Here is a 27,116-nt window from a genome sequence, read left to right as displayed (position 1 = left end):
ATCTAAAAACCCTCAGGATTTTATTTTTGTTAACTTTTGTTGCCTTTACAGCTTTAATGTGTGCCCTCAAATTAGGAGATGTATGAACCTACCAGTAAATACCTGTGACCCTCCTTCTGAAATGGGAAGAAACTATTCTGAAACGGGAGAAAGAAAAAGACTTGCCTCGAGGACAGAAAAATTCCAGAGAGGAATGCCAGCGTGCTAAAATACCAGCACAAAAAAAAAAAAAAGCAGCAAGGTATTTGTTTCCATACCTCTGCCGCCCCAGCACCAAGAACCATGCCTGGGGCAAACGAGGAACTTCCAAAATATTTGCTGAGTGAGTAAAGAGCTGGGGAAGCATACTTTGAGGGTCCTTGTCATCCTGGGCCCTTCCGACTGTTTACTGAGATCAGTTAGCAACAGAAGAGGCCCGGGCACCCCCTGGACAGTCCCTGCCTGGTTCAGATATCCAGTGAGGTGACATCAGACACTCGCCTCTTCATTCCAGGCAAGTCTTTGGAAAACGAGCTGATGTTACATCACTGGGTTCAACTTCAATATTTGTCTTATTGAATAGAGCCATTAAAGAAGAAGCCATATGGCAAAACAATTAGAATTTTCTTTAAAAAAAAATGATAGAAGATATCTAAGAGACTATGGATAGGCAACAGTAATATATTATACAGTTAAAAACTGGTTAAAAGAGTAAATGTTACATTCAGTGTTTTTATCACAATAAAATACGAGTCTGATTTTTAGGATATCAGCTGGCTCAAGGTTTCTTTTTCTGGCCTCACTTCCTGTCCACCAGGTGCTAGGCTTTTCTTGAAATCCAAGAGAACACCAGACCCAGGGAGACCTCTGAAAGGGCACCCATCGGTCTAAATCATCCGCCACGCTGGACAGCCCTTCTGAGAAGGAAGGACTTCTGTGCTCTGCAGTTTTGACTCTGGCTGCTCGGAGACCCGGAGGCCTTCATGGGCCCTGAAACGCTGCTGACTCTTGGCATGGATCTGTCTACACAGTTTCAAGCAAGCCAGCATAAACATAAGCAAATGGTGTTGAAAACAAAAACAAAACGAAAGCCCAGGAACTTGCTATCGATGACATCCCAACTTTACCTAGATAGGAAGCGAGGGGCTCCTTCTTTTTGGCGGACTCCGTGTTGAAGGTGGTGTTGTGGGGGATGATGATTTGACTTGCTTTCTGCATGACCACCGTCCCATTCCAATCATAGGCTCCTACTGCTCCCAGCATGACCCACTCCTGACCCAAAAAGAGAAAACAGTGGTATTTCATCAGCGTAGCAAGTGCAAATCCTTATACAGCACTGACCACGGATGGGAACTCCTCAAAGTGCTGTGTGCCCATCACTCGAGTAACCCTCGAGATAACTGCGGGGGCTGGACGCCATCGTCATCAAATCCACGAGAGGGAGACTCAGAGGCTGGTAAGTGCCTGCCCCGGGCTCTACGGCACAACAGCTCCCTGAGATGTCATTGACCCTCCGCAGGGACCCTGGTGCCCTTCCTTCCACCAACTACAAAGGAAAACCCTTGAGGATGTTAACACTGAGAAAAAGATACATTCGGTATCATTAGCAAACATTTTAAATTAAGTATTTCACTTAGCCAGATGGAATCGCTACATAAGGCTGGACCTCAAACCCATTCACAATTATTACAAAGTAGCAAGCTGGGTGGGGGAAATGTTTTCCAACTGGGGCACTTGTGGATGCGATCTTCCTCCTCGGATTAGAAATGTCACCACGGTCTGAATGACAGCTCAGGTCACAGACCACAAGTTGCACATGTAATGTCCATGCCTGGGTACTGGTTTGGGGAGGAAACCTCAGAAAGTATGTATTTCATATTCCTAAAGTATACTCGTGAGCCATCTTTAATTTTCTTGAAATGAAAGAAGCTATTTCATTTTCAGGCGGTCAACATACCTGTGAGTAGTGCGCACTGAAGCCAGTCTGCGACATTTCCATCTCGAACGAAGCTGCTGACTGGTCAGCCGTGGCTGTGACGTGGGAAAAGAAATGCCCGTTAGCACACTCCCCACTCGTGGGAGACAGAGATCCTGCCCAGCCGTGGTCCTTACCAACCAGAGCTCTGACATCTTTAGGGCATTTTTCAGCCACACATTTCTCAAACTGAAACTCCTAGGCAGGGCTGGAGAGCGGGCGAACTTGCGGAGGGCTGTGTTAGCTTCTGCTCCCCTGCTGGGTTTTTGGGACGTCCCTGTTCTTGCTGTGTCCTGGCACACTCGTGTGCTGACAGGGCTCGTGGTGCTTGACACCCACCGGGTGAAAGCCGGAAGCCCTATACCTGGGAACCTGTGGCCCTGGGAGCTCTCCTGTGATGTTAGCCCAAACTTACCTGGTGCCTCACTGGCCGAGGACACTTCCTTGACATTTGAAAGAAGTCTCTCGCTTCTACCAGCCCTGCCGGTGTGTCTGGCTAGAGATCCTCTCAGAATCCTGCTGTTTGATAAAGGTGGTGCGGATTCTGGGTTCATATTTGCTCTGATTTCCGGCTGTGGATGTCACTCACAGATGAGGAGGGGCTTCATGACACAGCTCTGGGCCACGTGCCATTCACAATCATGTATATATATACAATTATATATATATAATCCTGTGCCCATTTGGAAGGTCTTCACTAAAAGCAGAGCTAATCCTGAGCACTACATGGAAGTGAGCTCCTCTCAAAACATACCCCCCTCCAAACCACAGCCTCCTGAGGGGACTGAGGGGACACGGATTTAGTGGCTTTCCATAGGGAGTTACTGATTTATTTGGCCTTGTAGATAAGTTAAAAATAGAGCATATTTTAAGATTATCAGTCTGCCCCTGAATTGAGGCATGAGATTAATCAAATTTGGGGAATCAAACTTATTTACTAGTTATTTCCTGCCATCAATTCATTAATGACCCCATCCGTGAGTGCCCTTTTTATAGGATGAGCTTCAATGGGGAAATCAATCAAGAATTCAAATATATCATTTTAATCTCATGAATTGCCCTCTAATTTAATGACTGAGAGGCACTTTAACTTCAACTGGAACCTTTACGTTCACAATATTGAAGGTGCCTTCTCACTGATCTTTGCCAGATTGGTTGTAAGAACGCCGTATGGGAAAATGTATTTGCCAATGGTACTTCGGACAAGGGTTTGATCTCCAAAATATATAAAGAACTCACACAACTCCACACCAAGAAGACAAGCAATTAAAAAATGAGCAAAAGACCTGAACAGACACTTCTCCAGGGAAGACATACAGAGGGCCCAGAGACATATGAAAGGATGCTTAGCATCACTCACCATCAGAGAGACGCAAATTAAAGCCACAATGAGATACCACTTCACACCAGTCAGAATGGCCAACATAAACAAATCAACAAACAACAAGAGCTGGAGAGGATGTGGAGAAAAGGGAACCCTAGTGCACTGTTGGTGGGAATGCAGATTGGTGCAGCCACTGTGGAAAACAGTATGGAATTTCCTCAGAAAACTAAAAATGGAACTGCCTTTTGACCCAGCAATTCTACCGCTGGGATTATACCCTAAGAGCCCTGAAACACCAATCCAAAAGAACCTATGCACCCCAATGTTCATAGCAGCACAATTTACAATAGCCAAGTACTGGAAGCAACCTAAGTGCCCATCAGTAAATGAGTGGATCAAAAAAGTGTGGTACGTCTAAACAATGGAATACTACTCAGCAGAAAGAAAGAAGGAGCTCCTGCCCTTTGCGACAGCATGGATGGAACTGGAGAGCATTATGCTAAGTGAAATAAGCCAGGCAGTGACAGACAAATACCATATGATCTCACCTATAAGTGGAACCTAATCAACAAAACAAACAAGCAAAATACGACTAGAGACATTGAAATAAAGAACAAACTGACAGTGAGCAGAGGGGAGGGGGGAGGAGATAATAGGGGAAAATAGAGGAAGGGTCATCAGGGATAGGAGCAAAGGTCCCCTGGACAAAGCCAAAGGGGTGGGCATGGGGGGGGCGGGGGGCGGGGGGTAGGGAAATGGAGATAATTGTACTTGAACAATTTAAAAAAAAGAGAGAGAGAGAGAATGACAGTACTTTCCCGGGCTGCTGTTCTGCTTGTAGCTGGGAATGGTCTGGAGGTCTCTGCCATGTCTGAAAAGAACTTTCTACAGACCAGTTGTGATCCAGCCATGAAATTGGCAGGCTGAGTCTCAACCAGCATTTTTTTTTTCATTAAATGAGAAGAGGATAGAATGGAAGGGATGGGAAAATATCAGAGTGCATTGCATATAATAAAGCTTATTTTGTGAGGTTTTGTTTTATATGCGCTGATGTGGGTGCACTGGGTCACGAAGCAAACTCTATTATCGTGGGTCAATGTCAAAAGGAGTCTGAGGGCCATTGCTCTAAATTGTCTTCTTCCCTGTCTGTACATTTTAACTCTCTGTCAGTCACCTCCTGCCTTTCCCTCGACACCCTGTACTCAGAGTGGGTCATGTTTTCTCAGTCATGCCCCTCCCACTTTACCTCCCCATCTCCCATTCTCAGCCCACAGCAGGGAGACAAGAGAGGGCTTCAAGAGAGGGCTTCAAGATGTCCCTGTTTAAGGTACAAGATGACAGTCCTTCCGTGTGTCCCCACAAGGACAGACACAACCCCACGCTGGTGGCTTCTCATCCTGGCTAAGGAAGTAGGCCTGTCCACTGAGTCTCCAGATTATTAGAGGATGTCAAGGGTAAAGGAGGCTTTTCCAGTTTGCCTGACATAACAGTTGTGAAAACTTCTCTCCTGTCAGGAAGGATCTAGTTCCTCAGTAAGTGGTTACTTGCCCCCATGTGCCTAGGGCCCTGACTCATCATCCTGGAGAGCCAGTCACCAGTGACAAATCAAAGGCAAAGTCTACAAAGAAGTAACATGACTTAGACGAAAGTAGGGAACTGGTGCCTCACAGCCCCGGACTCGAGGCAGCGTTCTGGGAAGAGCTTGCAAAGGCTCAAGGAGTGAACAGGAGACAAGAAATGAACTAAGAGGTTCTTGCATCAGAGCAGCACCATCAACGGCCCAAAGGAAACAATGACAAAACTTGAACAAGTGTCTCCATTTTCTAACCGCGCGGCCACGTTTTTGTCCCCGTGTGTGTCTCCCTGGCCATTGCCTGCATTGGCTCTCACGTCAGCACGGCCTGCCCCTTACAAACGCAGCTCCCAGCAGACACCACTCTGTGTGAAACTGCCATCTACCGCAACGACAGATTCATAGGAAAGGACACTGCTCCATGCCGGCCACCGAACACAGTACATACGTGTGAGCCACATGGTGGGAATTAACATTGGAGACCTGTCACTATGAGTTTGAGTTGTAGAGAGGGTGTGCAGAATGAGGGGTGCAGTCGTACCTTCCAGGGCGAAGATTCTTTCTCCCAGGGCTTCCACGATGGTGACGAGGGCCAGCTCGTCAGAGACGTTGAAGAAATGCTTTTCGGTGGGCTCGCTTGCAATAGACTTGATTTCCTCCACAAATGCTTCCGTGCTTAAATTCCCTCGGCTGTAGCTGCCTAGGATCTGGGATGCAACAGAAATAGTAAGAGTGTATTTTAAATTCTATGCATTAAAAAAGGATCTCGAGCAGCTTGTCCGTAAACAAGAGGTGGTTTAGTATCTTAGCATAATGCAATTTTTATGTACTTCCATATTCTTGGAAGAAAAATTACCAGAATACACAGATTCTTTAATATGAACTGTTCCATACTATAGTTGGTGTAGGAGAATTTAAGGGTGATCCTGTACCTTCGTGAAAGTCTCCTCTTTTGTGTTCCTGTGTACCTGTTGATTAACAGCTGCACCTTTAAGATCTGACAGTTCAAAAGTAAGGTTACAGTTTCCGAATGTCTCTGAACGTCACATTATGCTAGCCAGTGACATCACTGTTTGCTGGCAAAGCCATTAGCAAGTGAGTGCTTGACCTTGAACTGGCAGCTCTTCCTGAACATCGTGCCGAGGGGCAGTCTGATACACGTATATTTTAAACAGATATTAGACTCAGCAGTAATCTAACTTGGCAATCTAGAAAATGAGCAATTGAGACTTCCTGTTTGGAGCCAAGCACTTCAGAGAGGGACATTTATTTTCACAGAGAAGGGAGGCAGGAATAAGCTGTTAGAGCTAACTGCAATTATTTAGGTATCCTAGAAGGCTTTCTCAAACATGTAGTTTATTTTCTAAAGTAAGGTTTATTGGGATATCACTTATTACGGTAACATTCACCCTTTGTCGATATACAATTTAGAGACTTGACAAACCCATCCCGTGTGCTCCCACCACATCGGGGAGCAGGACATTTCCATCACCCCGAAGCTCCCTCTTCTCCTTCGTAGTCAGTCCTCCTCTCCCCCAAATGGGTCAAGTTCAGTGGGGACAATGCCCAAATGATATACTTAAAGAATAAGTATAGAGCTTATAAATGAAATACGGGAGTACATATTTTGAAGAAAATGTAAGAGAAGAGAATTCCCATGAATTACTGTGACTTGCACCCAGTTTGAACGATTCTGCATCACAGGATAAAAATAAAAACAGAGAGAAATGTATTTTGGTCCTGCACCCAAGGGTCTGGCCGCTTGGAAAAACATCATCTCCCGTGAATGAGAAGAGATACACAATAACACACATGTCACTCCTGTTCCACTAAAGGCAAATACGCCTCGGCCAGGCACTTGGTATTCGCTAATATCTGCCCGAAATACGCATTCAGAGCTGGAGGTGCCTTGAGGCAGGTTCTTCAAACGTAGAGCGTACATTTCACGTCTAGGTAATGCGGTGCCTTTTGTGTGCAAATGAGTGAATTTCTAAGATACTTTCTGACTTATCCAGTTTTCACTGGAATGCTGTTGGTGATCCCCTGTTGCAGCGGGTATAGTCCCGGCCAGTATCACTTAAGATGCGAGTCTGAATATAAAACGGGCCTTTGCTGGGCTTATTCTTTCCGTCCACAGCCCAGTTTGGGCACTCTCGCCCCCCCCCCCCGCCCCCCACCACATCTCTGCGGTATTCAGGATCACAGGGTGGGTAAGACATGGTGCAGTAAGAGGAACATTCCAACTGCAGCTGGCCAGCCCCCGAGGTGGACTGGCTCCTGAGCAGCGCGCATGGGTCTTGAGACATTCGTCAAACCTTCCGTGAGAATACACAAGGGAAGGAGGAAAGCCACTGTCCCGTTGTCTAGTTTGGCACAGACTGAAAGCATACGGGATTCACCGGGGAAAAGAAATATGAGGTGGGAAAACAACAAGTGATTACTGCTAGTGTGAAATTTTCTTACACGTTTTTGTTTGCACCATTTTGAAGAGCAATTTGAAAATACATAATTCATTGATTAAAATGGGAAAGGAACTCATGATTTCATGGTTCTCCAGGAAGATTAACACAATTACAGGACCTCTTGGTGACCGGATGCGAGGCAAAGTATGAAGAGTGAATTGGGGACCCAACAAAGGGAAGCACAGTGATGTAAGGGCAAGCAAGGCTGAGCGTGTCGCCAGATGCAATGTAAAGGGGAAAGAAGGAGCACTTACAATTAAGAAGCCACCCACTGATAGCTACTGTCTTCCCAGTGAAGTTTCCTAATGTGTTAATGCCACTGATGGTTAATTCAGTTCATGGCCTGACTCTGTGACCCCTGGGATTCTGGACTATAAACAAACGATAGCACCTTTGGTACCCAGTTGTTGGGGACAGGGTGGGCACCCCTTGGCTGCACCTATCGAAGAGACCAGCCGTAGACCCTACTTGTGAGTGGCATCCCTGAGTGAAGGCTGGGCCGTACGAAATTGTTCTCAAGCATGGAAGGCACTGAAATAATTATAATAACAGAGAGGTAATAATGAACAGTAAGTGTCAAAAGATACTTCACAGAAGTAAAACAAGGGTAAAGAGAAACTGATTTGTTTTATTCTAACTTGTTCTCCACATGAAAAAGCAAATGTTGCCATCAAAACTCGTCACCAGCCCTGGCTGGTGTGGCTCAGTGGATTGAGCGCAGGCCTGCAAACCAAAGCATCGCTGGTTCGAATCCCAGTCAGGGCACATGCCTGGGTTGCAGGCCATGTCCCCAGTACGGGGTGCACTAGAGGCAACCACACATTGATGTTTCACTCTCCTCTTTCTCCCTCCCTTCCCCTCTCTCTAAAGATAAATAAACAAAATCTTTTAAAAAAACCAAAAAAACTCGTTACTGTGTAAACCCAGTGGGGGGCTGGAAATGAAGGCTGGATGCAGCCGTAAGGTCCTCGGCGGCAAGTAGGTTTGTCATCTGGTGGGGGGGGGGTATCTCTGAAGGTTTCTGAGCAAGGAGGTAACATAATCTACTCCGAGATACCTGCTAGCTCTAAAACACTGATTTTATTATTTCATGCTTGCAACCTCCTTGAGATAAAGATCCTTAGGACAAAAATGCTGACTGACCTGTCACTGTGCTAGCTGCTTCTACGGGTCATTATCTGTCTGATTCTTTATCTGAGACAGGGGAGGAGAGACAATCTGACCTGATGTGACAGATAACAAAGCTGAAGCTCAGGGTATTAAGTAACTTATCCACTGTCCTGGAGCCAGCACCTGGCAAAGGCTGAAGGAGAACCAAGGGCTTTCTGACTCTAAAACATAGAGTCCTCTGCCCGTGCCCACCCTCCTCCTCTTCATCACTCCTGGGACATGCTGTGAGTCTGGTGCGGAGTCCACTCACACAGGCCCCTGGGGGCAGGCGAAGGGAGCAGACCTGTGTGTGCTGGGGGCAGTGTGCCACTAAAGGGTCTTACTTCCTGACTTCCACCTCTGTCGCTTTAGCAGCTCCAGGGCGGTATCCTAGGCCTCGAGTGGGTGATGGCACAGGCTGCTACCTGCTTTGTGCTCCTGAGCGGGCATCTCTTTAGATCTGGTACAAAATGTGGTGAGGTGGCGAGACTGTGGGCCCTTTGGGAGTGGGGACAGGTGAGCACTGTCCCAGTGCCACCCAGAGATCTGAGCAGCAGCAAAGAGAAACTGGGGTGGGGAGGTGGGTGTGCCTGGGGCTGGGGGCAGTGGTCCCACAGTGAGTGAGGTGGGTATGGTTGGGGGAGTCGGGAGACTTGGCCTTGTGGTCTACGGCCCTGGGGGCTGTGGCCCCTTGCTTTCCTCGTTCCTAAAAGGGGGAAATGAAAGCCACCCCGGGGTGCCGGAGGGACAGGGAAGGTAGGTAGGACACGGACATGAAAAACCACTGTAAAGCCCAGAGTGCCAGGAAGGTGGTAACTTGACTTTCCATGTCTGAAAGGTGTGTTTTTTGGAAAGTTGCTCGCCATGGGGTGACACAGAAAATAAGTCAAGTGACTTCACGGAACTGTTAGAAGTCGATTTAGAACACCATCACTAATAAGAGGTATGACGTATTCAGACAGCCTCTCTCTCTGCACTTGCATCTTGGGAGGCAAATGCCACCCACTAAGAACGGGTTGCTCTGTACTGGCACAGGTGTGCTCACGAAGAGCACGCAGGCCTTTCGGGGTCACGTTCTCTCCATCGTCACCAGCAGATGGGGCGGTCCCTCGGAACCAAAGGAAATGTCTCTTCTGGTCCCTCTGCCCTTCTCGTCCAGCTGACATGCAGTTACAGGAAAAGTGCGTTTTTGCAGCTGCTGGCTGCTTCACTTTGGCTGCACGGCGGGGGACACGGAGTGGAGCGGAGAGGGCACCAGTGACCACAAGCATCTCCCGATTCCTCCCATCCCTGTAGTCACGCCCAGAGGCGGCGTGCGCAGAGGGGCCCCCACAACTGCAGAGCCCCCAAGAAGGCCCTCCCGTAGCAGGGGACTTCTTCTATGTTGCAGGATAGATTGTCCAGGGCAGACAAAAACTTAGGTGACTCGATGCTTCTTTCCTGCAACTCAAAGAGCTGTAGGTGTGGAAATATCATCCTTGACTTTTAGAGATGTTTATAAGGGGCATGTGCTGATTTCCCACCCTCCCAAATTACGGGAAGAATTAATTAGCAGGCGATGTTTATTTATTACCTAGCATGTCTTCAGTTCCCTTCCATCCTCCCTCCCTTCCTTCCTTTTCTCCTCCCTTCCTTCTCTCCTCCTCTCCCCTTTTCCCCTCCCTATTTCTGTCCTTTCTTCCTCTCACCCTCCTTTGTCCTTCTTGTGTTTTTCTCCCCCTCTTTCCATCTTTCCTCACGTTCTTCCCTCCTTGGCTTCAGGCCTGTGTGTTGAGTGTGTGGCCTGGCACTGTGCTGGGCGCCAAGGACACAGAGGGACCAGACCCGACCCTGCCTGTGCAGAGCTCCCCTCCAGGGGGAGAAGCGCCTCCTCCCGACCTCCTTCGTGCAGCTTCCTCCGACACCCCTGACATACACCCAGTGCCGCTGCCACACCCGGAGCCAGAGAGCCGTGGGACCGAGTACTTACAGCTATGGAGAACCGCTGGATGCCATCGTCCTCGCAGTCCTGGATGACCCGACTCAGCCGATGGTTGTCATGAGACTCGCCATCAGTCACGATGACCATGACCTTCTTAACCCCTCTCCGGGCACCCCGGGCTTCTGTGAAAGCCTCTTTCCTGAAACAGACAAAAGAGAAGCAAATAAAAGACCCCACCCCAAGGCGAGGCAGGTGGGGAACAGAATGGGAACACAAACCCAGGGAGCCCTGGACTCTCCCTCCAAGGTCAACGCTGATGCCCACTGTCCCAGCCAGGAGGCAGGATGACCACTGTTTGCCCTAGGTTTAGGTGTATTCCAGAAGACGGCAAGCTGCCCATTTGCTAATCACCATCTGTCCCAGGTGCAAAGGCAGCAGGTTTCACTCCTTGGACCCTTCAAAGGTGGGGTGTGATGGGAGCGGACACCATCTTTAGAGAAGGTCAGATCTTACACACTCTCCCAGCATCGCTCTCTAAACGCTCCTTCTCTCCCTCGACAGACAGGCCCCTTTCTTCTGCTTCGGGCCACAGCTTTGGCTTTAGTCCTCTCCCCCAGCCCCCGCCCCCACCTGCTCTGACAGGCAGAGAACAGCTCGGAGACGGGAGGTGGGATGGGAGATACGAGAATATTTGTGTGGCTGTGAGTGCTGGAAGGTGCTCTTGGGGACGGGAGGATGGAGGCAGGGATAGGAGTGAAGGTTGCAGGAGGAGGCTGTCAGACCCGGTGGCAGGAGACAGCTGTAGGGCCAAGGAGGGCTGGAGGAGCAGTGAAAGATCTGGCCTGGGTTTCATGGCGCAGGATCCTGGGGCAGGTGGGCAAAGGTGGAGGAGAGAAAGGCAAATGGTGTCACTGACAATGGTTGTGTTCCCTGTCTTCTACACACACACACTCTCACACACGCACTTCCCCTATCTCGATTCCTTTCTTCTATTCAGCTCATTTTCCTCTCTGTGGTCTTGGAAGAAAAGAGTACTTTTTGCTTGGGACTGTAAATAATAAAAGGATTTTTATATAATATTTTTCATATTTTGGTATAAAATGTAGCCATCCTTGTACTGAATGGTCCATTTAAACATTTCACTCTGGTCATGAGGAAAAACAGCTGCAGTGTGGGTGATGCCAAATAAACATCTCTCCCAAATGAACCTTGCAGACGGTGTGCACAGCACACACTCAGTTTCCCCGCAGACGCACAGTGAGGGCACAGGAGTGGTCTTTTCTGAGCAGGGAGGAAGGGTCCTGGTCAGGTGAGCAAGGGGATTTCCTCTGTGGTAATCTTCCCTTTCAAGGGGCTTAAAGCAAGTGTGACCAGCGAGTAACATCCGTCTTGATTCTGTTTGATGCATACATAGCATTTTGCTGTACCTTTTTTACATTTTAATTTTTTTCCTAACATTTTCAAAAGAAAAAAAATAGGAGAAAAACATTGACACGGGGAACTGCGTGTCTGCCCTCTATGCTACCCAAATAGACTTTCTGACTTCTTCGCATGCACAAGCAAAGGAGGGGACGGGTTAAAGGCTAGTATTTAAATGAAGTTCAATATAAAGGTCACGGAATTCAGTTCTTTTTACAGTTTGAATTCCTTAGAGAATCACCAAAACCTCCTAGTTCTCTTGAAGATCAAGGCCACACCGAACAAACCTCAGCCGAGGGAGATGGTAACAGGCCTTTTGGAGGGAGCATCTGGCCGCTCCGACCCTGGCGCTGGCTCTCTGTAATGCAGCGGTAGCCACTGGCCGACTCCCGGGTCTGCCCTTTCTGTTCCAGTTGTCTTCAGCAAATTGCCTTTGACCCCCAAAGACCGCCATCCAGCGATCTTTCTTAACATTAAACAGGGACCTCCCTGCAGGCTTTGAAACAGGAGAAAAACCCCAGCAGAATCCCTTTCTTTGGGATAAGAGAATCAAGTTCTTATGATTAAACATGTGACCCTATTGAAAAGAAAGAATATTTGGGATAGGGATACGGGGACACGAAAATATTTTGAACTGGGAAACAATGAAAAGGGAAGTAAAGGATTCTAAAAAAAATAAAAATAGTGTTTGACACTGGCCCTACCTGAAAGCAATAAACAGGTATTAAAAATCTGCTTACACATGAAAAACTAATGTGCAAGAAGACTACGCAGTCACATCACATGGCGCTTTAACTGTATACAAAGGTTGATAACCTCCGAGTCCTACCGCTGGGCCCTCGGTGAGACACACGGGCAAAAACCACACGGGGACTGGTATGTAGGGTGCTCTTTATGCAGGAGCAAAGGCAGCCAGAATATTCCTCAGTCAGTCTCAGAGATGAATATCCGTTCTTCAGCGGTTGCCTCTGGAAAAGGCACAGCTCCCCCCGGGCTCGGAGCTCTCAAAGGGCACTCTGATGGACTCTGCGTGTGCGGTCACATTTAGTGAGTAACAGGAGGGGCGCGCTCAGCACACGGAGACACGCACGCAAACTGGCGATCCCACGGGCAGGTAAATGCAAACTCACCCCATCTGTTCGCAGTTACTTTCCCTCGGGCCCCATATAACCAGAACCACATGCTTTTCTCACATTTATGAGTCTGAAGCTGCATGTGAAATTAAAAATTTTCGAATATCCAACCCCTTTTATGGAGTATCTATATTACCTATTTTAAGCCCCTTAAAACTCTGATCTAGTCAGGCAGGGGAAGGGAGAACACAGGTGACTAGCTCTGGAGAGTGTCCAGACGCTGAGCTGCTTTACAGAAGCACCCTTAAGCCGCCAGACTGCTCACGAGGTTGGCAGTGATTCGGATATTGTTTCCTTTTTGTTCGGAAGAGTGCTGGCTCCCATGGGGACGAAGGTGATCCACAGCAAGAGGTAAGAGTTGAATGAAATCGGAAAAACTGCGGAAAAGAAGAGGCTCCGCACAGCAAGGGAAGGACACCCAACCACAGGGTGGGCCCTGCGCCCTGCGCCCCGCCCCTGCGGGGAGGGGACTGCAACAGGGAGGGAGGGAGGAAGGGCGGGGACGGAGGGAACTTGGAGAAGGTCAGAAAGAAGGAAGTGCGAGCATTGCAAATGAAACCCTTTCCACATCTTTCCGTCTTCGCACCAAGAATGATTTCCAGCAAGGCGATCTGGAATTCGGCCTTTCGAAAGCTCTTGTTTGAGATCCTCCATAACCCCGAATCAGGCACGGTAAAACTACAGACATACTAGAATGTAAATATATATTGAGTAGATGTGGACTAACCATTTTTTTTAAGATTAAAAATCCTAGAAGCTAAAAACAAAGATTGAAAGGAAAAGACAGTCACTCCTATTATGTCTTCAGACCCAAGAACATGATGCCGTCGAATACCATTATTTTTTATCGATTTTCCATCAACTAAACCCTTGGAATAACAGGACAGATTCGAGAAGTGGTGAGACTGTGTTATAGAAAAACTTGATTCATCAGCTGTTAGCTAATTGGCTGAACCTAGCTTTACACAAGACGGCTTTAAATATTCCCAAGGAAAAGCGCTATCCACACGGCAGAGGGCTACATGGTGAGCAGCTGGGTTTGTACACTCAGACTTTGGGTGGCTTTTTAAACACGCACCTGGCTGTCTCTATTCCAAGGGCTGTTTTCGTCTGGCGGCCGCCTCTCTGGACTATTTTGTTGGCAGCGACGAGTACTTCCTCTGTCGACGAGTAGGTACTGAGGTTGAACTCGTGGGTGACATTTTCTCCGTACTGCACAATTCCAACCTGAAATACCAAGCCACGGTGAGTCGTCGATCTAGCAACATGCCCAGTTCCAGTTTTGATCAGCTTAGACTTGGAGATCAGAGGCGACCCATCTGCATCTTTCAGGTGAGTTTAAAAGTCTACGAGAACGCCAATCCCGCCAGTTTGACAGCAATAACGCTGCTGTTTGCGGACAGTCGTGGCCTGAAGAACGAAATCACGAGTGCTGTCGTTAACCTCCCCAAACGGCTGGTTTATCCCCGCAGCCATGTTTGCGGCAGACCGTGCGGGAGGTGTGGGGCAGAACACCCTGACAGGCCCCACCTTGCCTCTCTCGGTGCTTCCAAACTGGCAGACAGAAGTCCAACACACGACCCTTCAAATCCACGGAAAAGCCATTAACAGCAAGTACAACCTAGGGCTTGAATTTAAAATAGGGGCTCAGGGAGGGGCTGGCAGAAGTGATATTCCAGCAGAGACCTTGCTTGGTGCTAGGAGGGCAGAGGTCTGCCCTGGGTGGTGGCTGAGAGACCCTCGGAGGGGACTGTGTACAGGAAGAAGCTGAGACCAGGAAGAGGGAGGTATGCCCAGGAGCAGAAAGACGATCAGTGAGCCCAGACCAGGAAACGTGGGCAGAGTGGAGCTAGAGTAAGCCCGGCCCCACAAGCAGGGCTATGCGCGAGGGCTCGTGCCTGCTGTGTGCTGCGTGTGGCTCGGCTGAGGCTTCTCTCAGATCAGCCTGCCCCCACCCCCTTTTCTTGTTCTGTCTGCCCTCTCTCACTGCCTCCTTCCTTCTTCCCCTCTTTCCCACAGATTGGATAATGCGGGCAGAGCCCCCACAGGGTCAGATGGTAAAGAAAGTAACTCGCCCCCAGCTTCCATTTCCCCTGGTCCACAGTCCCCTCCGCACCCCAGAGACGCCCATGTTTCTTATCCCTTTCTCACGCCCTTCTTTAAAGGCTGATGGGAAGCAATAAACTCGTATTATCAAGGGGAATCCTGCAGGCTTGGTGTTGTCGTTGCGTGTATAAATGTTCGGTGTAAATGCAAGTGGAGTGACTTTGTTACTCAGATAACCTTATGCCCGACTTGGGGCACCAAGGTAAACAAACGCTGCTGTGGAAGTTAATTGCTCATCCACTCAGGACGCCGTACAGAACGGGCTTTGTTTTCATTTCCTTTGGTTTTTATTTGATCAAGCAGGAGGCTAAAGGACTCTGAAAATTGTCACTCTTGTCATTGCTCTTGGACATGCTACTGCTCGGGTGAATCTGTCAAACACCCTAGTCTCTCGTTTCTTCGACTTCCTGAGCCTCGGTAATCTTTTCCTCTAGCTCACCTGTGTTATCCACCCCCAAGGTCGTGTCATTGACCTCGTCACCTGGAAAAACTGTGGCACCTCAATCTCAATCCCAAGTGTTCTTCCCTCTGACCATTGACTTCAACTATTTACCCCGTATAACTCGTTCACTCCTTGACCGCACGGAGTCTTCCGTGCATTTGTAGATCCTGCCGTTTTTCTGCACCCAGCCTAGACGCCACGGGCTGTCACCATAATCATTGACTTGCAAACGTTCAACTCCATTAACCTTGTTTTCCCTCCACTAACTCCCCTGGCTGACTTCCAACTGTGGCTCAGTCTAAATATCCCCTTCGCTGCGCCGTATGCTCCTGGGACCCGATGTCCTAGAGAAACCCCCTGCCACCCGTAGACTGATCTCACTTTAAAGTTCGGTCTGTGAACCTCAAGCCTGGCGCTGCCCAGCAGCCCTACTACCTTTTACTAATGACTGCACCTTGCTCTCGCACACTGAGTTCAACCAAATGCCAGCCATAAGCTGTTTCGTCCTCGGGAGAGAGAGCATGTCGGGCTTACACACTGGATGGAGGCCACACGAGAAGACGTGGAAGTCAGGCCAACTCCACAAGCCTGCTTTGCACCGTATGTTCTCCACTGGCACTTTCTACATCTTACAGAATTTATCATGAGCTATTAGATTATCTGGACAAATTATCCTCCCACCAGGAATAGCAAAAAACATTTAACACCTTGGAAAGTTGACGGCCAGTGCTTTACAGCTCATCTCACCTGTCTGTCTGTCTGTCTGTCTATCTACCTATCTAACATTTATCTCTCTCCTATAAGCTTCTTCTTTGCAAGCATTAAGATGTAAGAGAACTTACAATGGCCCGTTCCCTCACCCTTTCTTTAGACTTTGCTCCTAACAACTCTCCCGAGACTGTTTCCAATGAACTCCCTGGACCGCTAGAGTTGCTTTGCCCCAAGGTTCAAAGAGACAGAGGTGCCTGGAAGTTTGCCCATCCCTGCCCCAGCCCTGCCTCCTGGGCAATTCTGGGTGCCCCTTCCAGATCAGGCTGGGCCTGGACTTCTCCTGCAGTCACACCCGTCTTTGATCTCTGGTGCTACCCCATTCGGCTGCCCCAAACCCCTTCCTATTTTCTTGTGGAAGCACTTCCGTGTTAAATCGCCATCATTTGGCTCCTTCTTCAGGGTGTGCTTCCAGCTTCTATCTCCACCCCCACGTTTCTCTGTCAGCCCAGGCCAGACATCACGGCCTTGACCCTGGACCATGGCAGCGGCTGGTCTCTCCTCCGCTGAGCTCGCTCTGGCCCTCCATCTCCACTCTGCTCAGATCCTTCTACTTAGATTCATGGTAGATTAACTGTCCTGAAATTCTTTCATCACGTGACTTCCTCGTTCAAAAAGCACTGATACCTCTCCATTGCCTACACCAATGACTCTGAAATACACTTTCAAAGAGAACTTTTATTCTAATTCAAATAGAAAACCGATCCAACTTCAAGCTGTCCCTTTTAATACCAGGCCCGTTGATTAAAATTCAGTTTTCTTCCCTGACCCTCAGTCACTCATCAGTCTGCCCTACCGTCTCTACTCTCGCTGGCCTTCGGGTCTCCCAGCGTGAACTCTCTCCCCACCAGATGCCCTTCCTACTCTCTCCACCTAAGCGGAATTCTTCCGGCTCTGTAAGATCCTAATTTCACTTCCTCTGCGGAACGCTCCCCACTCAGTTGCCAGTGCAGCCCAAACCGATCTTCCTCCTGTCCGAGCTCCCAGCAGACTTGCCTGTCCTGCCCCTGTGGGGGCCACATTCCTCCCAACCATTCTGCATGCTTTCTCATCCCAACCGAATGGTAAGGACCAAGGGGCAAAGGGCAGGGGCAAAGAGCATGGACTATGTCACTGCATTTGGTATTCTCTTATCTCTTTCCACTGTTTTGCTTTGCTCACAGTTGACCTTCACGCATTCTTCCGACATGACTGTAACAGTTCACATAAGCAAGTAGGAAACTGAGATAGGAGGGGAAGAATGATAAGCAGCAGAAGAGAGGCACAAAGCAGTGTGGGAAATGAGAAGAGTGGGCAGTGGAAACCCTGGTCTCAGGGAAATGGCATTGACTGTGGGTCCCTGGCTGGTACAGACTTCAGGAACCAGACACAGGAAGGCCCGCTGTGTCTTCCCCAGAAAAGGGCCCGTTTGTTAATTTTATGACAGGAAAATGGTCATGTGACAAAATGAACATACATGCTGCTTTGCTGACTATTGGTGAAACCCAGTCCGACACAATAGTTTCAGTCCCAGCTTAGTGTATAATTTAGGGCCCACGAAACAGATTCGCACCAGCAGGATGTGTACGTACGCGTGGGCAACAGAATCAGTAAGCGTGAGAATCAGGTAACGAGACAAAGCGAGCCAAGCGGTGGGCATGCATCACGGGGGGCAGGAGGACGGGGAGCCACAAACATATTCACTGCCTCCCACTGAAGGGCCTGTGGAGGAGGGAAGCTCCAGCTCCCCAATACCCGGATAAAGAGCAGATAGAGGGGTTTAAGTAGAACAGGGACATCAAAGCAGTCTGGAGCCTGGAAAATACGTCAGGATGATAAGGAATTTAAATCATTACAGAAATGGGGAAAAAGAAACCAACCAACTAGCATCATAGCTGTCTTGAAGCTGGGCCTGACCCTGGGAGCAGGGGGAGGGGAGTAAGTAGGGAGCTGGGAGGAGCGATGGAGGTAGAAAGATTCCAGGCATTTTTGCTGAATGGAAAGCAGGGTGGGAGCTCAAAGAAGCGACTGAGTTACTTGTGGGCTTTTTCTAAGAAAGAGAGAGTGGAAAAGGAGTAGCTGAAGACATCAGTAAAAGAGTGGGTGCAGACAGAGTAACAACAGACTCACAAAGGGGGTGACAGTCACAAGGAGAAGGAACAGTTACTTTTCAGGGACAAATGAAATGGATGCATTGGCCTGGGAGATGCACTTGGGACTTCTTGATTAGTAGAACAAAAGTCAGGCCTAGAATTACATTCTCAGGCCGACCAGACCTGAGAGCTGATTCAGGCTGCAGCACGAAGCAGGCTAAGGATTCTGTCACACGCACAAGAGGTCAGTACCACTTAACAGAACCTTCCACGCAAACGTAAGATCTATAATCCTTCTTCAGCTACACCCCAGCCTAATATCCTCTCTCCCCCTTTCCCTGGGAGCACAAGCACCCTTTTGTATGTTACTGGGTGCGATTTTAGAAAAAGGGATCTGTGGGCCAATGACCTGGAAGACAGCGGGAAACACAAGTTAAACACACATCTTCACAGCGAGCCTCCCTCTTCTGTCTGCTCCTGTCTCTGTCTCTCTTTCCCCCTCTGCTATTTACATTAAGAAAACATCGCACACTTTGGAACTGTGCAAACGAGCAGGAATACGTCCCAGCTGCTCTGCTCCAAATCGGAAGCAAATCCTTCCAACGTGATCTCAGTCTTCAGCGTGGGAACACGCACCGTGGATCACGGAATGGAAGATACAATTTACTGTTAGTTAAGGGATATTGTGTGTGTGTGAGGGACATATTCCACACCTCCCACAACGTGGTCCGAAAGCACTGCTTTACAATATTAAGAGTTACCTACTTATAAAGACTAATTAACTGTTCTTTCATCCAATGTCATGCACTGCAGTTATCCAAAGATAAGACTTGGCCTCATTTCTAAGTGGGAAGTTTTCTGGGCATCGAGAACAAGGCTTTGGTGTTTTCTTACACTGCCCATGACACCTAGCATACTGCTTAATCAATGAAAGGCTCTGTAAGTAGCTGCTGAATTAAAATAATTACATAAACGGCTTCATTTCTGGGGGGTGGAAATGGGATAGGAGGACGGTGACAGTGGGGGCTTCGGAAGGGGGACCCTGGGAAAAATCCCCAGAAGGAAGGCTTTCCTGTTTTCCATGAAACGAAAAGTCACAACAGAATGACAAGGAGTGTAAGAGAGACAATACTTAAAGAGCTATTAAATATGCTGAGTAAGAAAGAGTGAGGGAGGGATGGGATTGTTCACTCATTTAGATGAGATTACTACCTTGTACTGTTGAATCGGAGTCACCCAGTGCCTGCATTTCAATGCCCGGCAAGAGCTAAGATCCATCCAACAACCCCCTTCACCCAAGCAGTGGCTTCTTTAGGGGAGAAAGTGAAGACAGGGTCAGACAACGACGTGTCCTGGGTTTCCCTGAGACGTGCGATTGCTTCGCCCGACAAGAGCTCCAGTGTTGCCAACGCGTATTCCCTTTCCCCGAAACTGTGGTGCACCAGCCCTGCCTCAGGACACATTCAAAGGCTACCGAGTCAGGACACATTCGAAGGCTACCGAGTCAGGACACATTCGAAGGCTACCGAGTCAGGACACATTCGAAGGCTACCGAGTCAGGACACATTCGAAGGCTACCGAGTCAGGACACATTCGAAGGCTACCGAGTCAGGACACATTCGAAGGCTACCGAGTCAGGACACATTCGAAGGCTACCGAGTCAGGACACATTCGAAGGCTACCGAGTCAGGACACATTCGAAGGCTACCGAGTCAGGACACATTCGAAGGCTACCGAGTCAGGACACATTCGAAGGCTACCGAGTCAGGACACATTCGAAGGCTATCGAGTCAGGACACATTCGAAGGCTACCGAGTCAGGACACATTCGAAGGCTACCGAGTCAGGACACATTCGAAGGCTACCGAGTCAGGACACATTCGAAGGCTACCGAGTCAGGACACATTCGAAGGCTACCGAGTCAGGACACATTCGAAGGCTACCGAGTCAGGGTGCGAACGTGGCGCTAAGACAGGCTGCCATCCAAGGTCGCTGTCTGCACACACCGTTCACAGGCTGTTAGCTGACACCAGGCTTAACCTCTGTCACCACAGACGAGGACACGAAAGGGCTGGCTCACAGGCAACATGGACCCCCACTCAGAGACGCTAGTGGGTTGTGCGAGGGGAGAAGTCTATGGGAGAAGTCAGGACCACAGGTGAACGGGGCTGATGAGTGAACACCTGAGAAGAAAAGCCTGAAACACGAGGTCAAGGGGAGTCTTGGGACAAGCCAGCACCTTCGAGCTCAGTAACTTCAAGAAGCAGTGTGACAGATGGCGGCCATTACAATAATGATTTTAACACAAGAGAAAAGAAAAACTTCCAGGAATCAGATTTTCCCAGCGTGAACAGCTTGCCCCCTAGGCAACGCATAAAACTGGACTGGATTCCGGAGTGGAAGGATGAAGGCACCAGCTGCCATTGTGGGATTTGCAGAGCCCACTGGGGACCCACACACGTGCCTTGGAAAGTGACTCGCTGAGTGATGGGTGGCAGATCCTGTGGGACTGGGGTGGGGAGGGAGCTTCCCTGGGGAAGGGCGGGTGGAACAATCACAGCAAATTGCAGAAGGTGATACTTGGATTGAGCCCAGGAAATTCCTGCAGCACGCAGGGCCTGGGGCAGACGAGGGCATTGGAGGCAGGGCGTCACCTGAGCGCAGACCAAGATGCCCTCGAGGGGAGGCAGCAGGGAAGGGGAGAGGTGGGCTCTGGGCAAACACCTGGCACCAGGAGAAAAATACCTCCTAGTCCCCTGCAAACTGGATGTTCCTCTGCAGCAAGGATAGGAGATCTTTATCAGGGAAATGCCAGCATCTGAGCTTCACCTGGGGAAGGTACCTGATGCACGGGGGTGGGGCACCTGGAGGCCAGGAGGCCAGTGAGCGACCAGATGCGCCTCACTGAAGACCAAGTTCAGGAACGGCAGCCTGATGGACAAGGACATAGCCCCGGCAGCTTTTCGGACAGCGCAGCCCTGAGTCAGGCCTCCTGGTGAAGGCTTCTGGGAAACGGCCGTCAAATGTGCAGCGAAAAGAAAGATAAATCATATCCCTAAAATTTAATGAATTTCTCTCCTTCCTTTTGCCTGGTTTAATGCTACGCTCCCTCTTGATGGGAACAATCTACACATTGTTCCATTAGTATATTTCACTTTTATATCAAGCCTCACAATTTACCGGTTTTATTTAGGGTAATGCACTCGTATTTGGCATATTTACGTGGTTCTCATTTATTATTAAAAGCAGTGTGTGCTTAGGTGTTGAGGATCAATAAGGCCACCATAATGTTTACGCCGTCCTATCCGTTACTCTGGCAAGCTCCGAGTGTTGCAGCTTTGCTTTTATAGGTGTTATTTTTTTAAGGCAATTTTATAACCTTTACTCTGTCTTGGGTAAAAAATTGGCTTACAAAAATTTCTTGACTCTTTCTGCAAAAGTCTTAATGGGACCACACGGAAACATGGGAGAAACTTTGAGTCACTTCAGCAGTGTCCCTTACACCTGGGGGACACATTCCAAGACCCCCAGTGGATTCTGAGCCAGTGGGTATTGCGGAGAGTGTCAAACCCTATACATGCCTTGTTTTCCCCTGTATGTACGTAGCCATGATAAACTTTAATTGATAGGCTATGCACAGTATGAGATTAACCACAATAACTACTACTGAAATAGAAATAAAGCAATCAGCTGTAATAAAAGTTATTACAGTGAATGGGGTCTCTCTCAGAATGTCTTGGTGTGAGACGCTGGACAAAGGGATGACTCATGTCCCGGCCGGTCAGAGAGGGGCGGGCGCAGATTTTATCACACAACTCAAGAGAAGCTCGAGCTCCAAAATAGACGAATCGTTTGTGTCTGGAATTTTCCATTTCATATGTTCAGACCACGCTCGACCACGGTCACTGAAGCCACAGAAGGCGAAACTGCAGGTGAGGGGGTGCGGCTGCATTGGGAGCTCGTGGTTCTGTTGCTCAGGCGGCCTTCCCACTGTGGACACTACGTGTCTTACGGAAACTTTCCTGCGAGCTCTGGTATTTGCCTGGTATTTTTCCTTCCTTTCGTTTCCCGGTGGAGGCGACAGTTCCTTCCAGGAGTGGTTCCTAGCTTTGAGATGCCTTTCGGCATCTGCCAGGCTGGATGGCAGCTCCTCTGCACCTGCAGCCCCGAGCGTGGAGACGCCACCGCAGGACTTACAAGCACTCCCGAGACAGATGGCCGCCCCTCACCCGTGGTTTTGCTGTGCGTGGTTTCAGCCATCCGTAATCACTGCGGCTGAAACTATTAAACACGTCAGAAGTAAAGAAATCATGACTTTTGAATTGTGTGCTGTTCTGAGTGATGTGACGGAATCCCCACGCCCCACTCCATCCCACCCAGGAAGTGAGTCACCCTCCGTCCACAGTGTCCATGGGCTACAGACACTCCCCGCCTGCTGGTCACTCAATGTCCTTCTCAGTTATCACATCCACTGTCTCTGCATCTCAGCTCTGTGTTCAAGCCACCCCAATTTCACTAGACGACCCCAAAGCACCACGGTAAGGGTGCCGAAGTGCTGAAGACGGGCCGTGAAGGGCTTCCCGTGGGTGAGGGGCGAGTGCAGGACAACGAGATGTTTTGAGAGAGAGACCGCAGTCACTGGCTTTTTTACAGTCCATTGCTGTCATCGTTTTATTATATTATTGTGGTTGTCATTTCTCACCGTGCCTCACTTACAAATTAAACTTTGTCATGGATACGCACGTATAGGAAAAACACAGCTTGTGTCCAGTTCGGTACCATCTGTGGTTTCAGGCATCCACTGGGGGGCTGGTAACGTGTCCCCCGTGGATAAGGGGGTGACTGCTATCAGAACACAATTTATTTTGGCCAATCGTCCCTCTAAAACTTATTTAGGGGAAAGTTGTTTGTGATCCCTGGATGGAAAGATAAACGTCTTAAAATTTTTCTTATCCTTAGCTTTAAAACATCTGTTACTTTTAATGTAGGCTGTACCACATGAACTTGCTGTATGTGGAGGTCGACAGCGATCGAAGAGCAACAATGTCTCGTGGTGCCACCTAAAGTAAACAACACCAACAAGACAGACGATCCATGCTGATCCATCACCAGTCTCCCCCCAGGGGTTGAGGGGGCTGTGCTCAGGAAAGGGGTGTACCTGGCGCGTCCCTGCTGGTCTCCCGTGGTTTGCGGATGGCCGTGTCTGACCGTGCAGCTTGGGAAAGGGTGCAGGAATTCCTATCTGGCCAGCCCTCCCTTACGAAAGACACGGGCTAACAGGTGTTTACAACTGTCCTGTGGGTTCCAGGGGAGCCCCCTCAGCTGCATCCTTGCCAGAGGGACGTACTTCACCCCCACAGTCCCGAGGCTCTCATCTGCTTTCCCCTCACCTGCAGGAGGGTGGAGGGCCAGGACTCACCCACCCCGTGATGAGCCATGGGAAACACACAGTGTTCACACTGACCAGCTCCGGGGTGCATGGTCCCAGCACAGCCACCTCTGCTGTGATTTGTCTGCCAGAAGCTGGGCATGGCCACCTCGCCCGCAGGTAGTCTAGCAAGAGTTGGACACTGGTCACTGTGCGTCCCAGCTCCAGGGGACGCCCACCTACTCACTGCACTGCCCCCATGGACGCCTTCCCCACTGGGCCCTTCTACCAAGAAACCCCTCACACACTCCAGCAGCTCCAATCTTCAGGCCTGTGTACCAAGTGAGGAGGCCGAGCCGACTTGGCCCAGCTCTGCACTGCACACTGCCTACCTCTGCAGCTCCTCTGGGTCTCTCCCGGCTCCCAGACTTGCCCCCTCTGAGTGGGGGTGGGGCCTACAGGGAGGAGGCACTCAGGAAGCTACTCTGCCAAGCCTAGGGAAGAATTGGTGCTTTAAGTGAAAACCACACACACACCCAACTTATTTAAATTATGTTAGCAACCAGTGGGAAATAAAGTGGTTTAAACAAAGTGTCTGTGTTTTTGGAGAGTGTTACCATAAGACCAAATGAAAGATAAGCACACTTTTCAGTGAGTTTCTTTGAAGAGGAAGTATCTTTCCAAATTTTCTATGAATGAATTTCTTTTCTGAATACACTGAGGAAAGGTCAAACTTTAAAGATGCAATTGTTATACTTAAACTCTATTAAGTAGAGTTTAGCAAAGGCAATGGCCTAATAAATGTCTTTCCAGTCCCTTTTGTTTACAGAATCTTTATGAGATTTGTCCTTGATACAACTTAAGCCAAAATAGAAAAAGATGAGAAAATAGTGAAGTTTAAATACTGAACCCTAAAGTATAAAGTACATACTTAAAAGAACACGAAAGTGCCCATTACGGACATAAAAATGCCAGTGATAGAAACGTCTCATTAAATGTCCACTCATTGGCGAAAGACACAGAAAATGGGTTTATTGCAACCTGCACACTTATTTACTGCACAAGTGGTCACCGAGAGCCGGCTGTGTCACAGCAGGCCCGGGCAGGCCACCGGCAGGACAGAAGGTACGGCACGTCTTCACTCCTGAGGTGTCTGCCCTCTGGAGGGGGCAGCAAACACACACTCACACACACACACACACCACACACACCACAGACACCACAGACACCAATATAATAATAATGCTTCAGTTCGGTGTTTCTCCAACTGTAACCTGTTTCAGAATTAGCTGGGGGCTCCGTCGGCCACCCTCAGAGACCCCAGTCCTGAAGTCTGGGGACAGTCCCAGCACCTCTGGCATTCTGGGGTAGGCACCCCTGAGCCGCAGCTGGAGAGGGCCTGCATTTCCCCACAACCCTCTGGCCCATCTCAGAGCCTGTCCTGCTAAACCCTCAGAAAAACCCTGAGTAAAGGAGCGGAGAAGGAGGGTGAGCTCCACACTGAAGGGAACAAGCAGCGGGCAACAGAAAGCCCAGTGATATAAGCAGCTCCCAGCTCTTTAGGGGGCAGGCTCCCTTGGGGGACCTCTGGAGACACCACCAATAACTGAGTGCACAGCTGCACCCCGAAACCCCTCTGGAACTAAAGACAGGAGACCTGACCGTGGGCCTCACAACGCGGTAAGGCCATGTCCCTCCCGCACCCCAGGCTACGCCTGATTCCTCTCAATAAAGTCATTGTCCCCTCCAAGAGAGACAGGACTCTGCGGAGCCCACCCTGGCGGCCGGCACTCCTCTGGTGGGGGGAGAACGGCCCCTGTATCCGTGCCTCCCTACAGAACGTGCCGCTCGTTGTGGGTCTGATGGTGGGAAGCATGAAATCGCAGCGGAGTGGGTCGGGCACATAAGCAGTCGGTTGTTATTTGTTCCTTTCCTCAGTCGGCTGCAGCCCCCCTGCCTCCCTCCCCACCCCGATCCCCACCGAAGGGCGCCTGGAACTCTACGTCTGGTCAATTTTCTCCCTGAAGTCGTGCAGCCATGTCACCTGTCACAGCGGCACTACTTCCACAAAGAGCTGAGCGTAGGTTAATCTTCACAGTCAAACACACGGGTGAGTCTGAAAGCTAAATCAGAAGTTCAGATGCCAATGAAATACTCGACATCTGAAACCGTCCCGAGACTATCGGGAGCTCTGGACAGAAAGGATGGATGGGCTAGGTCGGTGTGGACAAAGCAGGAGGGAAGGAGAAGAATGGGTCGTGGGCAAGTGGCGACAGGGGCAGAGCTGAGGACCCCAGCCTGATCTCAGAGAGGTTTGTGCAGGGGTGGGGCACTGGGCTCCAGGCCAGCCGAGGAAGGAAAGGGGAGGACAGTCAGGACAGGGTGGACAGGACAGGAGACCCCTACTTCCGGGTGGACTGCTCAGAGGGGACCCGCTCAGAGCCCCCCTCTGGGGGCAGAGCTCTCAGAAGGACAAGAACACTGGGCAGATTTGGTGAGCTGTGCGCTCTGGTCTGCGGTCAGCAGCAAGGAGCCTTGAACAAGTCCCTTAGTCTCTCGTGTCCCCTCCATAAACTGACATTCTTGGCCAACCGACCCCTAAGATTTCTTCTGGCTTAACTGTGTGGCTCCATGAAGTCTTACTGACCCAGGAGAGAAGGGATGGGGAAGAGAGGACACAGGGAGGAGGAGAGAGGTCCTCAGGAGGGAAATCAAAGGGTCTGTGGGGACCAGGAGGAGGAGCAGTTCACAGCTCTGAAGTGGCCTCTTAAAGGACACAGGCCACCTGGCACCCTGTAACAAGAAGAGACGTACGAGCCTCTCCAAGCCTCTGGGGATGCCCTGGGGAAAACCAGCTGCAGAGGAGACACTCAAGTCCAGCACAATTTACACACTGCAGTGCGAGAGAGTCCATCTCCTGTGAATGATTCCACGCTGACTCCAAGGCCTCTGCCCTCCCGTGGCACACCCACGCTCCCGCCTCACCCAGCTCTCTGGAGCGACCTTGCAGCCTGGGGACACAACCCACTGACATTTCACTTGGAGGCTTGAGTCTAACTCGCAGCCTCCAACTACCATCCATTTGGGGAAATGCATGTTTTATATATATATTTATAGGGATACATACACAGGTTTATATATACACTTTATATATTTACATATATGTATGTGCATTGCATGCACACGTGAGTGTACATGTGTGCCCTCACACCCCAGGTGGAATGTGGGTGGGATGAACATGGATAGGGCAGACCACTTTTTCAGGGCCTCAGAAGTGCGCCAAACAGGGAGCCATCAGAGAGCAGGACAGCCCCGCCCTGAGGTCCTGCGGCTCCCGAGCCAGCCAACGACAGCGCTCACCCTGAGTCCAGCACTGCTTCCTACGCTCAAGCCACTGACCTCACTTTGACATTGAATTTGCCTGGT

At 49.6% G+C, this 27,116-nt stretch overlaps 1 protein-coding gene across 1 annotated transcript in view; it reads right to left on the bottom strand.

Moving 5' to 3' along the window:
• The window catches only part of ITGA1 (integrin subunit alpha 1), a 141,999-nt gene that overhangs the window by 46,788 nt on the left and 68,095 nt on the right, over positions 1–27,116 (bottom strand). The window contains exons 7-11 of the mRNA XM_045204810.3: positions 14,014–14,162; positions 10,432–10,582; positions 5,393–5,558; positions 1,937–2,010; positions 1,107–1,251 (exon numbers count right to left, since the gene is read on the bottom strand). Coding sequence (XP_045060745.2) covers positions 1,107–1,251; positions 1,937–2,010; positions 5,393–5,558; positions 10,432–10,582; positions 14,014–14,162 — 685 coding nt within the window. The remainder of the gene's footprint in view (positions 1–1,106; positions 1,252–1,936; positions 2,011–5,392; positions 5,559–10,431; positions 10,583–14,013; positions 14,163–27,116) is intronic.

The sequence above is a fragment of the Desmodus rotundus genome, chromosome 1 (assembly GCF_022682495.2).
Source record: "Desmodus rotundus isolate HL8 chromosome 1, HLdesRot8A.1, whole genome shotgun sequence".
NCBI classification, from domain to species: domain Eukaryota; kingdom Metazoa; phylum Chordata; class Mammalia; order Chiroptera; family Phyllostomidae; genus Desmodus; species Desmodus rotundus.
The sequence above is the reverse complement of the archived record's forward strand: the minus strand, read 5'-3'. Positions and strand labels throughout refer to the sequence as shown.